The sequence below is a fragment of the Athene noctua genome, chromosome 12 (genome assembly GCF_965140245.1).
Source record: "Athene noctua chromosome 12, bAthNoc1.hap1.1, whole genome shotgun sequence".
Lineage (NCBI taxonomy): Eukaryota > Metazoa > Chordata > Aves > Strigiformes > Strigidae > Athene > Athene noctua.
In genome coordinates this window covers 22,312,536-22,327,153 of record NC_134048.1, presented here as the reverse complement: position 1 = coordinate 22,327,153, position 14,618 = coordinate 22,312,536, and the positions used below count along the sequence as shown (strand labels likewise).

Below are 14,618 nucleotides of genomic sequence, written 5' to 3'. Positions count from 1 at the left end.
TGGGGGTAAGAAGTCACCCGTCGTGCAAGGGGGCCAGCAGAGCCGAGTCCCTCAAGCGCCTGGGTGCAGCAGCAACAAGGATTCGATGCCGGGCTCTTGACCTTTTTTTTTTTTTTGGCTTTAGAAAGAAAACAAACCGCCCCGAGGGGAAACACCTCGGCCCTGCCCGCTCCCCACGGAGCCCCGCGGCGGTCGGGGCAGGGCGGGGACCCGCCGCCTCCCCGCTCACCCCCCCGCCGCGCCCGGAGGGGACCGGCCTCTCCTCTGGCGGCAGCGGGGCCGGAGGGGACCGGCCGCCGCTCGGCGCTTCCCCGGCCGCGGGGCTCCGGCGGCGGGCGCTCCCCCCGCGGGGCCGCAGCCAGTGAGCGGCCCCGGCGCTGCGGCCCGCCCGCCCTCCCCTCCTGGCGGCGCCGGGTGACTAATTTCTGTCATATGACTGTGACACCGAATGGAGTCGGGCGGGCGGAACTAGCCGCGGCGAGGGGACGGCGCTGCGCGGAGCCCAGCGCCTGGGCGGCGGGGGGCCAGCGGCGGCGCCCCAAGATGCCGCCGACCCTCTTCCAGAAGCTCTTCAACAAGAAGCACGGGCTCATCTCCCCGGCCAGGGACGCCCGCGACGACTGTGTCTTCAGGTAACCGGGACGGGGCCGCCCTCCCCTCCTGACACCCAACTTCGCCGACCGCTTCCCCGCCGCCTGCCCGGCCCCCGGAGGAGCGCGGCCGGCGGCCCCCTGCCCCCCTCGGCCGCCTGGCGCCGCTTCTCCCCCCGCTCCCCGCAGCCTCGACCGCGCCGCCGGCCCCGGGCTCCGGCCCCTCGATCCTCCGCGGGAGAGCCCCGGGGACGCTCAGGAGCCCCGGCCCGGGCCCCCTCAGGCGGGCGCTGGGCGGGAATCTCTCCCCTACCCCCCCCCCCCCCCCCCTCCTCCGCCGCCTTCCCCGGGGCCGCCACGTCGGGGCTGCCGCCTCCCGCCTGCCTTCGCCTCCCGGGGCCGCCTCTCCCCTCAGGGCCGGGCCGGGCCTCCCCCGCCCGGGCTTCCCCCAGCGCGGCCCCGGGCAGCCGCTGCGGAGCGGGGCTCCCCCCCCAGTCCCGGGGTCCCCAGGAAGGGCGCGATCAGCGGCGGTTCCCCCCCGGGGCCGGTGTGGGGGCCCCGCGGCTGCCCCCGGGGATGCTGCGTGCCGGGGGGGGTGTGGGGGGGGGGGGAAGGCGCCATTCGGCTTGAGGCGGGCGGGCGATCCCCAGGGAGCAAACCTCCGAAACGTGGAGAGAAGAGGAAAAGGCGGGGGGGTGGGGGTGGAAGAAAAAAACGTGAAGTTTTGGCCGCTGCCAAGAGAGGTGTAGGGTTTCTCGTGAAATTTGTCATGCTCTAACCGCAACAAAACTGGATCCGCCGAGAGGTGCCAAGCCCAACACGGGGAGGCAGGAAAGGGAACCCTTCCCCAGGAGACCTTTCCCTGCCCGCTCGAGTCGGCCGTGGGCTCGCAAAACCCCTCCGTGGGGTTTGGGGGGGGCGGCTCCGGTTTGTTGTCCTGCGTGGGGACTTGGTGTGGGGATGAGGCTTCGCTCGGGCTCCTGCACCGGGGCCTAGAAATGACTCCGGGCCTCCTCAGGGCTTGGTTAGCTTGGAAACAGGTAGGTTTTGTGGCTGTAAAATAAGTGTCGTTCCACGAGGGGATAATGATTACGCTCGAAAGCGATGCAGTCCCAGTCCTGGCTGGCGTGGTGAAGAGGTAACCGGCAAAATCGTTTTTGAAGTGCAGCGTTTGTGACTGGGATGCAAATGCAATACGCTTCATTAGGGAGAGTTATGCGCTTCTTGAAACACTTCTGACAGTGTGGTAAAGCTCTCCTCCCACCCGCTGCCTTGAAAATTTATTACCTACAAATGATCAGCCCTTGGGTTGCTCTGTAAAGGGAGATCTCTGACTGATGGGCTTAGCTTTTTTACCTGGTGGGTTATTCCTTTTAGCTGCAGTGGTACAGTTTAGGTGGTTAACAGTACATCTCCGTAAGTGTCACTTGTTTTCCCAGAATATTGATGGATCTTTTTGTGTCCTTATAGTCAGGACACACTCCTGGACACTACCTGAAACCCTGTGCTTTAACTGCTAGCACACCCCTTTTAAAGACACTGATCACAGCTGCTCTCTGCTGTTTACTGTGAAGGTGTTCCCTTTTTTTATTTTTTTTATTTTTAAATCTTTTTAAAGCCACAAAACGTTTTAATGATGTCCGTGTCATTTTCTAAATCAGCTTAATAGTGGGATCAGACCCCTCGGTGTGGAAGGGGCACTAGGACTCTAATTGCTTTTCCTTTTCCCCCGTTGTTAAGACCTTTGTTACTGCTGGATTTGTATGGAGGCTGGTGGTTAATTCAACACCTGCAGCGCAGACCCTGGGGCACAAACGTGGGGATCACGCCTGTGCTGAAAGGAGTGAGAGTGGGTACTGGGCAAGGTCTCTTCTTCCCTCTTCACCTGCATTGTTCTGTGCCAAACTGGACATGGAATTAAAAAAGATAGGTCACTCTCTGCTCTTCCCTCCTCCATAGTGCTGTTTCACTTTGTGATGTGAACTGTCAGCTGGTAACTAGCGAATTTGCAGTTATTTTTTCTGGCAGACCCACAGGTCTACAATCCCAGGAAGAGGCTGATGGTTCTTGTAAGACTGGGGGGGTGGGGGACTTCAGAGAGCCAAGTATTAGTTTCTGAAGACTAATACAGATGCCCTCTAGGCATGTTGCCTAACGGCTGCTTTCATTTTCCAAATGGGGATAAGTCTTCAGATAATCCTCACTATGTATGGTCTTATCAGTTACTGGTGAAACTTCTGGGTAATACACAAAATAAAGACTGTTATTTATTACAGCTGGGCCTTTAGAGACTGGAAACAAGCACTCTGGATTTTTAGACTGTTCCTGGTTCCAGTAAACCCGAAGGCAACAGCCTCATCAGTTTAATTGGGGGAAGGTTATGTTTATGGATTGATATATTATTATCTGGTTACAGTCTAAATAATGGAACGTTTTTCAGATATTCTGAGTGCTGTTATTTCTGACTGTCTTCACTTTGAAAGCTTTGTCCTCTTACTGAGGAGACTGTGTAGAATAGACATAAAAAAATACATAATTCTTTTGATATATCTTGTGAATAATATGTACTTAGAGAGAAAAGTCCAACGACTTTGGCAGTGACATTACTATAGCAGAATGTTTAAGGATGATTTTGGTGCTCTTTTTGACTATTTTGCACTTCCATCAGGCTTGCTGTGAAAATTTACCAGTATATCAATTCTACTTAATCTGAGTTTACACTGCTTCAAAAATATAATAATACTTTCCAGGGGAAACATGTTTTGTTTAGTTGTTGGTTGGCTTGTTGTTTGTTTGTTTGTTTTTCCTGCTCAGAATCTCTTTCTGTGCCATGCGTGTGTAAAATTTTATGAGTCTGGGTCTAGCCAGACTGTGTAAAATCCTTCAGAACTAGGTGCTGGAGAGGTTAACAGTTCTAGTGAGGTGACCAGTGAGTTAGCAACTGTAAAGTATTTGCTGATGTACCAGTTTGCCATTTATTTATTTATTTATTAATAAATGAAAGTGATTTATTTTACAGAAGAAGCCTTAGGAAATCACAGTAGATCCCCTGCGTATTAGTGTTTTAGGGCTTCAGTTTAACCCAGGGCAATGGGCAGGCTTGGCCCTTAGACTGAAATCTCTCGGTACAGCTCGACATACACATGGTGAGCAAGAATATTCACAATTTTAGTGATAAAATCTATTTACAAGAAACATAGAAACACCTGCAAGTATTCTAGAGAAGAGACAAAGCCTTAAGTTCCAAGGTGTAGAGTACCCGCTGTCTGCTGCAAATAATACTCACGTGAGTGGATTTTCCCTGAGGATAACTTTTACTATAAATAGGAGCTCTTGGCCATATTGTAGCATCTGGCACTGGCGGCTGCTGGTGACAGGAGAGCTCAGCCCAGCCTTGGGCTGCTACAGTTATTAGAAATATGAGATTTCAGGTATGTCGTTTTCTAAAATTTTAGAATCAAAGTATTCCTGTTGTAAAAATACATAAAGCTGTTCACATGAGTTGTGTGCTGTGTCTAAAATGTATATACACTTTAAAATAGCGATTAAATGAACCCTGATCCGGAATTTTCTGATCAATTTCCCCAGTGAAATGGAAACAATCTTATAAAAACTTCCTTAAACTAAGCAGAAGCTGCCACACGTTTCTGCTAAATATTATAAGGGCACACGAAGTCTTCCACTGCACATTTACATTACTGACTGCCACAGATATCAGTTTTGAGCTGCTATTTCTTTTCTGGCTTTCTAGGGGTCTGCTTCAGTGCTCTGGAGAAGAGGGAGCTGCTAAACCCCTCGTAACTCCAGCAGCTTTCTGTTCTTCCAAACGGGCCCAAAGCTCAATAAACTACTGAGAGGTCTCATGCTTTATATCTTTGTTGTTGAGATATGTGGTATTTCCAACAGTAAATACAGCTGTAAGGACTGCAGCAGAGGGTTTTTTGCCTCTGTTGAGATAGTAATTGGGCTTGGAGCACTAATAACCTGTTGCAGAGGGAGAGGTCCTGTAACACTGGATTATGGGACTGGTACATTTTGGGGTTCTATGTAGGAACTCGGTGGGTTTTGCCATTTTATGTATAAAGTTCAAATACTTGTTCCCTTGTATTGCTAGAGATCCTTCCCACCTAGCAGGGGGATAGGCGGATTATTAATTAGGAGTTCTTTTTACTCTACAGCTCAATAAAAGTTTCGGTGTGTCTTTTTTTTTTTTTTTTTTTTTTAATCTAGGGAGCTCTAAAGAACCATCTCACCCCGAGGGGCATTCCACCCGTGTTTGCAAACTCTGGTTTTGCTCTTGTTAAAGCACCTGTTGTAGAGGTACAGCTGTGTGGTAATTGTTGAAGCTTGAAAGAACCCCTTCCAGTTTCGAGTCTTACCAACCGTGGGGAGTATCTTTGGACACATTCTTCCTTTAGGGGTTTGCTTTGGTTATCTGGGTACTTCTGAGGACGAGCGTGGTTTTCCAAGTGGGAAGGCACAGGAATAAAGAACTTTAAATGCTGTTGTCTCTATTTTTGGAGAAGGTCATTTTTTGGTCATCCTGGAAATGTGCTTTCTTGGGGTCTTTCTGTAATACGTGCTGCTCTTTTATTGAGAGAATAGTTTGCCAGGTTCCTGAGATATGAAAGGCCTAAGGCTGGCTGCAAAGTTGTATTTCCTGAAATCTGTCTAGGCAAGTATCTCCCATCAGCCCAGACTTTCTATTCTCCGTGGCAGTGACTTTAAATGGTATCCTGAGATTTGTTTCCTTTCACATAATTTTTGGCAGCGACATTCATCAAGGGAATTTCAATAAACCTAGAGTTGGAAATGAGTAGCATGATACAAAGATGCTTCATGAGCCAGTTCTTCTGCAGAGCTATTGTTCTCGCACAGTAAAAATCCCGTATGCTTTCTTACAAAGGCATAACTGCTTCTTGAACCAGGAGCTAATTTCTTGAAATAAACTGTGGAGAGACTTGGAGACATCTAACAGTGTGTTTGGGGACTTCTTAAAGTGGAGGCTGGAGTACAGTGAAGGAGGAACATGAAAGTTGTCTTTATACTGATTTTTCCAGTCGAAGTTTTACTTCTTGGTAAGTTTTGGCATTCTTTCTGAAGGTGGCTAGCCCTGGTGATGTAAATGCTGTGATACTGTTACAGGGACTTTGTTCCTCCTGTGCTTGGAGCTGGGGTAACCACCACAGATTGTCACGCTGCTTTCTATTTTTGAGGTCTGGCTTCATGAGGTGCCGAAGGAGTTCAGAGCCAGCGGTGTCTGGACACTGCAGTATCATCAGGTCTGAGGTTTGAGAGAGCTTAAAAAAATTGCACTGACAAAACCACTGCCAAATTCTCACTGAATTAACCTTCCACAGCAAACAAGGTATCCCAGTCCACCCAGTCAAAGGCTTTTCTGTCAACAGGAGGTAACTTTGTGTACAGATCCCTGAGCACAGGGAAGCAGATCTCTTCCCAAGCCGTGCCAGTCCTTGGGAGCGATAGAGCTTAGTGAATTCGTGATCTGAACAGCACCGCACAGGGCGCTGTGAAACTGTTCCTCAGCACTGCTGTCAGTGCGTCGAGCCAGTCCGACCAAAACATGCTATTAATGAAAGACTGTGTTTTGGTATTTGTTCACTTCTCACATTCTGCAAGTCCTTCTCACTGATAGTTGTAAAATTCCTGGAATCTCACCACCTCAAAGTCTGTCTTCAAAAAGAACTTTAGCTGGGCTTCATTTTATAATAGCTCCAGCTTTTCATTACTTCCAGTTATCTGATGAATTTAAAAAGCTTTTGTCCCATGACTTTTTAAGACTCTTCAAATTCTTAAACATCAGAAATGTTCTTGTGTTTTTGTTAAGCTCATTTCTGCCCTTTAATGTCCCTTAAGTTTTGGGTTTTATTAAAAAAATCCATCTGTTCTGTAATATTGCTGGAAGAGTTTTTGGCTTTTTGGTTGTTCATTACCTTGAGTGTAGCAAGCTTTAATAAATATTTCACTTTGATTTATGCGCAGTTTTCTCTATCGCTATAATGACTTTGGCCTGTATTTTGAAATACATTGCTGTTTTCTGAAGTACTTCTTTTTGCCAAATTCTGTTTTGCATTTCCTGTCATCTGAGCTTTTATGTACCTTCCAGTGCTTTAAGTCAACTTCCGTCTTGGAAGCAGAGACATACAAATTAATAGGTTCCAGTAAGCATCTTTGGAGCGTGGAGAAAGTTTTGACGATTTTTGCTGGATGATCGTCAGATCCAAAGGAATTAACTTAGTTCAGTACCTGTGTCGTGCTAGGTGCCTGTGAACATGGAGAATGACCAAATCGTTTGAAAACTGTTGGGGTGCTTGTGCCTACCCAACTTTTTGCCTTGAAAAACTTTCCTCTGCCCTGGTGGGAATGCACCCTGCTTAGCCCTAGCTTCGCTTCAGGTTCTTTCTGTTGCCTGTGGGACAGGGAATAGGAACAGCGGAGTGGAGGAGCCCTCTGCTCATTTTTTCTCCACATTTTAGAAGAAGGTAAAGACACAAAATGGGCTGAGGCACAGGTTAAGGGCCTCCCTTAGTGCCTTTCATCCTGGCATCTCCCGTGGCGGTTGGGATCTTGCGGTGACTTGAGAACTTGCCTTCAGAAGGTCACGCTGCCCTGAGTGGACATCACGAGGTCGGTACCGTCAGCGCGCGCTCGGCTTCCTCCAGCCTGCAACATCGCTTCCTCCCCTGGGATGGCCCGCGTTGGCTGAGGATGGCCTGCAGTCTCTTGCCTTGCTAAGCTGCCCTTGGAACAGTCACTTTCTTGGTTCCCCGTCCAGCATTTCAGCTCCTTCCTCTTAAGTTAGAAATCTTTTCAAGGAGAGGCTGTAGTGAGTGAATCACGTGGTGCCTTTTTACCTCTGGGATCTCTGCTGGTTATGCCTTCGGGCCATGGTACTAGTTTGGATCTTGCCAGCTGGTCAGGTGAATCCTTTGATTTTACTTGGAGTTCTTGAATTTCTGATTGTAGGTGCCACACAGGCGAGTGTGGCAGTTGTTCGTGGGGAGGGAGTGGGTGTCCCCATGGGTTTGACCCAGCGGGGATGAGCAGCCCCTGCTCCCATGCTTGTTCTGTGGAGACAAGGGGAGCTGGCCCATTGTCTCCACAGATGGGAGAAAGAGCATGTTGACTCCTTGCCATGGTTTCTGTGTGTCTGAAAACATGTGTAGGTCTACTAGAGTAAAAATGCTTCTTTACACTCAGGTTACGCTGGCAAGTGTTGTAAGAAGGTGTTTCAATGCAAACTTAAGGGTACTGGTTTTTCCCCTCCTTCTCCAGGTGAGGTCATAGGAGTACGAAGATGTGCCAAGAGCTTGGTGTGTCTGTACAGTTTGTCCATTGTGAGGTCCTCTCCTCTTCTGAAACAATTCCACCATTTGTCTTCGGGTGACCGAAGGTGTATTTACACATCTCATGTTGTAAACCTTGCTCTCCTGGGATGATCAGCTCCTCTGGTTGACTGATGCTCTGTCCTTGTGTCTTCAGAGGGCTTTATCCTTTGCTGTGTGTATGCTTCTGAGTTAGCGTATGCTCATGGTGACAGCTTGGATGAATTCAGGCTTCTGTTCTGGAATGAACTGGTCCAGTGTGACTTGGAGCCTGAAACTTGTGTTGTAATTTTGGCTGGATGCTGGAGGTGACCACTTTAGAAGCGCCTTTTATGAGTGGAAAGTAACGCACACGGTGGTTTCATGCTCAGAGCCTGCGATCCCTCCTGTTGCTACATCTGGAGCAGAATGTCTGCAAGATCACATGTTCGTGAGTAACGTTAGGAAAAATGCAGAGCTCAGTTGCACCAGCAAATCCACAGCGTTGTGCTGGGCTTCCAGAATCGGCCAAGAGCAGAATTTGTCTCTGAGGACTTGAAAAATTTTACGTTTGTGGTATAGATAGAGAACCTTAATCTATAAAATATCTGCTAGAGGGGGGAAAAAAAAAAGTTATGCCCATTAAAAACAGGAAGTAATTTTATACATCTATAAATGACTTGCTAATGCACAGCTACTCCACCTTACACTGAGTAGTAACAGAATTCATATACGGGAAATATTCCTTTGAAAAAACTTATTGACACAAAACGCACATGCACTTCTGCTGTGCCGAGGGAATGTGACCATGACCATTACATTCAGAAGGGGCTCTCCCTTCTGCAGGATTAATCACTTATTTCTAAAAATACAGGCTGAAATGTGTTCTGCTCCACAGAAGTGCGAATGGTTATTATATAGTCTTTGTATCAAGAAGGATTTATTTATTTATATTTCGACAATGCGCCGTGCTGTTGCCTAGTGCTCAACTGAAGCTTTTAATTGAGGTAATTCTGCACATTTGCGTAAGAAGTACGACCTTTTTCTTTTCTGAAACTGATAGCTTCTGTAGATACTCTTATTCAGAATACAATACACTGTGGAGAAACTTGTTCAAACATGTGAATTGCAGCACAAAATACTACACCAACTACATACAGAATATTAACCGTGCCTGCATGTAGCATGCATCCACAAGTACAGTGTGTTTGTACAAGGCTTTCTGACTTTTCTGAAAAAGTAATTTTATCGCCCTTATCAAGTGATGAAACTTTTGGACTTAAGCAGTTTGACTACATGTAAAAGCTCTTTATTTTAAACAGTCTTGCCTGATGCTTTTGAGGTGATAGTCTGGGTGTCCTTCAGCTTTTATCTATTACCTGTCTTTGAAACTATGGCCTTGAAAGAAATCCCCATTTTTGTACAGGTGAGGGACTCTCTGCAGTGATGTCAGCATCGCTTGGTAACAACAGACTGGGCTGTAGACACCCCGTGTCCGCTTCAGCCTGAAGAAACCAACAACCCAACAATACACCCGTGCTGGGTTGTACTGGGAGCGTGGGGTGGGGAGGTGGCCTGTGCTGAGAGCAGCAGTCTTGAAGTGTGGAAATGATCTGTCCCACGCCACTGGTCCTGCTCTGTTTCTCCAGGATGTTTCCGCAACATTGTCAGCAGGGATTTTTGGCTTAAAATGAGTAAAATACGCCACAGAAACAATTAGATTTCCTTTCCTATAGGTACTGTTGGGGCCCTGTGTGTTCGTGGTATTTGATACTCCTCCAGATCGGCGTGTGCCTCATTAGCAGCGTCTTCAAATGTCTTTCCCTTGCTCCAGTCAAAATGTCAACAAAACATAAAACTTCTACTAGTACCACAAACCCTCTACCCTTTCAGTTTGTGTGATATATAACTGGAAAGAAACGGGAGCCAAATTGCAGTTCTCTGCCATCTGTTTTAGTTGGTAAATGAAGAAACTTTGAGCTCGGTTCAGCCCTGAGTTTAGGTCCTGGCGTTGTGCCTGTTTAAGCCAGAGCAGGATCTTCACCCCAGTTCCTGTGTCATTTCCCACTTGAAGAAAGAGGAGGTTTATCGTTTGTTTGAGCATCGCCCATAGGAGCGGTTCCTTTGCTACATGCTGTCTTTGTTTTTTATTTTAGCCTCGGTACCTATGGAAATGGTGGCTCACGTGGCGCTGCGCTCGGTCTCGCGCTCCCTTCTTAGTAATTTCTAAACCTTTTGAGAGGCTTCAGGCGTGTGCGGTGGAGAATGTGAGAGCAGAAGTCGGACTGAGCTGAGTTTCTGTAACTTTAGTGAAAATCCTGCACGTGCTGTTGGGTGCCTCCTGCCCATTAGCACCCGTGAAGTTTTGGCTACATCTCCACGTGTGGCTCTTCCCGGTGGGCACGTAGGGTGAGACACGGGCAAGCCAGAATCTGGGCCTGTTGGAAGGAGACAGTATACATGTGGCTTCATAGTTTCCTGAGGGAACAGCCACAGTGTGACCACAAGAAAAGCCAGTCCTGGATTACTGTGAATACCAGAATATCAAAATCTCTGTTTGCTGAATTATTCTGCTTTCTAGCTAGTACTAAAATACACACCGTCTACTGCGTACCCCCTGTTCTCCTGCCTCGTGCGTTCTTCACACAGCTTTGTCCCAAGGAAAAAAACAGGCCTCCAAAGACTGCAGACTCAACACTTAGTTTGCCACGTTTGGGGCTAATTATGAAAGAGGATGGTAAGTTAGAAGGAAGCACGTGTGAGCAGTTAGCGAAGAAATGAACTATCAAGCAGGAATGAAATTCCTGTTTGGGGTTTTTTTTTGCCCTCCCTGCTGCCCAAGACCTACCTAGAAAATGTTTTTGCCATTTGGAGAGTTGGCTGAGTGGTTTGTTTACTCCTTTTTGTGAAACTTGACACCAGAAATCGGTGGCAAAACAATGTTAGTTTGAGTGTTAATGAAAAATAGGTGCAGATGATAAGTTGTGTGGTTGTGTGTGCAGGGAAGAGAGGCTGCAAAACACGGGGTAAGTGTGCTCTCCTCAGAAGCTTGTTCTAGTTGAATGACATTATCTGAACATCTGAGAAGCTGTTAAGGAAGAAGTCTGCCAGAATTTTCTTGTTCCTACAGGAAAAATAACAGTATTGCCCCCTAAGACAGAGTTAAAGAAATGCCTCAAATGTTAGGACAGTGACTTGGCTTACAGTGCTGTGTTTCTATTTAAAGGCAGCCCAAACTCTGACATATAACTTAAATAGTCAGACAGAAAAAGGTGGTTGGTTTTTTTCGGTACTTAAACATATTTCAGCTGCTGTGAGTTACTGGAAATTACTCTACTTTCTCAGTAGAAAAGGAAATTGTTCTACTGACAGCATGGAGGGCTGAGAAACTGTGAAAATGAGCCTGTTGATTTCTTCTACGTGCATTTTCCAGTCATACAAGAGATGCTAATCGTGACCTTGTGACCTCTTTTTTTCCAAAACAGACCTAATTTAAAAGTCTAGAATTAAAAAAAAAATGAAAATCAACTTGAAATAAATTCTTATAAGACTCTAACAGAATTATATCTTTATATAAACAGAAATTTTTATCAAACTTTCTTTTTCAGAGAAGCAAAAATATCACTTTGGTGTAAGATTGATGCAGTTTACTTCAAACTACTTTTCAGTGGTTTTTTAATAGTATGTTATGCAGTTATCTTCAAATGAATTTGGTTTGTCTGAAAATGTATCTGTTTTAAAATGCATCATCAGATGTTCAAGCGAAGAATGCTCACAGAACTGCTAGATAGCTTATGTTTGTGTGTTGTGTAAGACTTTCACATTGGGGTCAGAAGGTAAGACACCGGGTATTAGGTTTGTTGTTTGTTTGGGTTTTGGTTTTGGGTTTTGTTTTTATTTTTCCCCATCAGGATTTGGTATATATTGATTTAAAGACTGGTCTTTTCTGTTAGTAGCTAGCAGGACAAATCAGCTAAATTACACTCAGCAGATAACTTTTTTCTCCTGTGTGGGTGTGGACTAAAAATCATGCAAGATAAAGTAAAATTCACTCATCTGTATGGATAGAGAAAACAGAGGAGAAAAAAAATACTCAGGAAACAGGGAGATTGACAAGAGATTGTTTCTATATAAAATGTTAAAAAATAAGAGAAACTTCGAAATGAGGACACATACAAAATGGCCTCGTCCTGTAAAGTCCTGAGCGCCCTCAGTGTGACTCGGTGGGGTTTGAAGGCTTTCAGTGCCACAGCCTTGAGCTTTGCTAAAGGATATCTATGCTGGAAGAGATACTAAGAGCAAGAAAGACCCTACTCCCAGACCTGTCTCCTCTCTCTCTCTCTGTGTGTGTGTGCATATATATATTTCAAAATATGCCCAGGTGCCTTCGTTTGCTGCCATGGCTCTGCGTGTAGCACCTGTATAAACTTCCAGTAATCGGAGGACTGTAAAGCAACAGCCTACCTACCCTGCTGAGCAGAGTGACTGTTGTCTTTGTGCTAAGGTCTTTTGTGTTTCCCCTCGCAGCGAGAGAGATAAATGCAGTATATATGTGCACTGTGTAGACAGGCTTAAATTGTTTTAACATAACGCTGGGCAGATGCATTTGCTTCTTAGATCAGAACCATACTTCGTGAGATTTTTGTGTTAGGATTTAGGGGGGCCGTAGGCGCTGTATAAATACAAGCTATTGGCAACAGAAGAGGCGGAGAAACTTCTGAAAACTGTCATCTTTATTTTCTTTCACTTGTTCAGGAAAAAAGATTGCTCCCTGTGTTTATCGGTGCAGCCTGAGAGCAGCTGGGGATCCCGGCTTGTGTATCTGCTCCTGGAGAGAGGGGCTGGGGCTGGTGGGTAGCCTAGATCCACCTTCTGCAGGGGGGAGAGGGTGCACTGGGCTGTTATTTGGAAGGGATAATATGAACAATGACAGCTGCTAAGTAGAAAAAACAAAAGTCAGGCTGGAAATGCTGGGTGGGAAGCGAGTGTTAGTGAGTATAAAGTGGTAGCATTTTGGAGTCGCTCTGTGTTCAGTTGGACACAAAGATACATGTGCAAGTGTAGTTGGAATCGGTTGGATGGTGATTTAACACCTGTATTTGCAGGGTTCTTTCTGCTTGGTATTCCCCGAGTATTGTAATGTTTTCCCTCATCATCACTGTCCCTCATCACCACTGTCACTGTTTGGTGTTTTACTGTGGAAACTAGTATTTACCCCCATGGGCACAAACACCCAGAGGAAGAAAAGCCCAGCTCGCTTTCCCTTCCATTTTTCTGTTCTCTTCTTAGTTTTGTTCTGTCTGAGACCTGCAGTGCTGCCTCTCCTTTCTGAAGGTTTCCCCCTGGGTGCTGTGCCATCCCCTCCTCCTCCTGCCACAAGCAGTGGGGTGCATCCTGTTTGGGGTTACCGCTGTGTCACTTCAAATGACATGCACTTGCAGGAGAAGGGGAAAGGGAAACCAAGAGCCAAGTGAGCGATTACTTTGCCAACAGCTCCTTTCAAAAAAAAAAAAAAAAAAAAAAAAAAAAAAAATCCAACAAAACAACCCAGTCCAAAATGTCCTGGTGGCACTGACAGCTATTGCTGTCCAGCACGTGAGCCTTTCTTTCCTGTTGATGCAGCAGAATAAATAGCTTCATGTGGTGCTGTTACTGGTTCACAGCAGGATACCCGTGGCACTGGGCTTCTCCGGGTTCCCACATCCTACAGATGCTCATGTGGATGGACTGAATAGGGAGAAAAAAGATGAGGCAAGAAAATGCTTTTGAATGAGGAAGGGAAGCTGAGTCTGCCACTATGTAAGAATGAGAGGAAACAATAAATGTTTTTTCTGTTCGTGTTAGACTGCGGTATGTGAACTGCAGAAGATGCAAGAGCTGAGGCTGAGCTGGTCGCAGCTAGTCAGAAATGGCTTGTTCTGCTGCAACCCCAGGAGAATCCTTCCAGGAGACAGGCAGGAGTTGCCCCGTTGGCAAGCTGTGTTGGCTGAGTGCGCCTGGAACTACATTCTCATCAAATCCATTACCACCGGCAAAAAGGAGTTTATTGAACATACACTAAATATATATGTATCTTGATGAAGTACAACCTCTCCCAGTGGAACAATGTAGGTTTTATCAAGTGTTTCTGTTGATTCTGTTGAGCAGTGAGGCAGAGCTGGTTTGGACTGTGTGTTCCAGCTCAATCCTGTGACAAAGAAGGTGTGTGTTCAGAGTGAGTTCCAGGGCTGATACCCAGGGAGGGCACACCGAGCTGAACCTCTGATTTCTTTATCACAGACCAAGATTTTAACAGTAAGAAAAGCTGTGTGGACACACAGGGGCTGTTTTCAGCTGATGCTCAGAGCTTGCATGTATCTGTCCTGAGGAGTTTTCAGTAAGATTGACCAGTTCAGCTCTTCTGCAGTCCAGAATCCCTCTGGATGGATAGTTGTGTTGAAAAGCTTATTTTGTTTAATCATCACAGGGCAATGGCCAGTCCTACACTGTATTGTCCATTCCTACCATTCCTAGAAACCCCAGACTGTGAGCCTGTAGTGAGACTTAGGAAACCGAAGGGGACAGCGGAAAATCTGAGAGTAGAGAGTTCGGTATGGCAATGAGCAAAGCACTCTGTTCAAACCCAGTAGAGCACTTTGTTAGGCTTGGTTTAAAGATTGAGCAGCTCCTTTAAAATCAGAGGGACCACTAGCTGGCTGACAGC

The 14,618-nt window shown here is 46.5% G+C and overlaps 1 protein-coding gene across 2 annotated transcripts in view; it reads left to right on the top strand.

Annotated features, from left to right (window-relative positions):
• Positions 1-449: 449 nt before the first annotated feature.
• The window catches only part of FNIP1 (folliculin interacting protein 1), a 69,273-nt gene continuing 55,104 nt past the window's right edge, over positions 450-14,618 (top strand). For both annotated transcript variants that reach the window (XM_074915679.1, XM_074915676.1), the window contains exon 1: positions 450-632. In XM_074915679.1, coding sequence (XP_074771780.1) covers positions 544-632 — 89 coding nt within the window. In that variant the 5' untranslated portion in view covers positions 450-543. The remainder of the gene's footprint in view (positions 633-14,618) is intronic.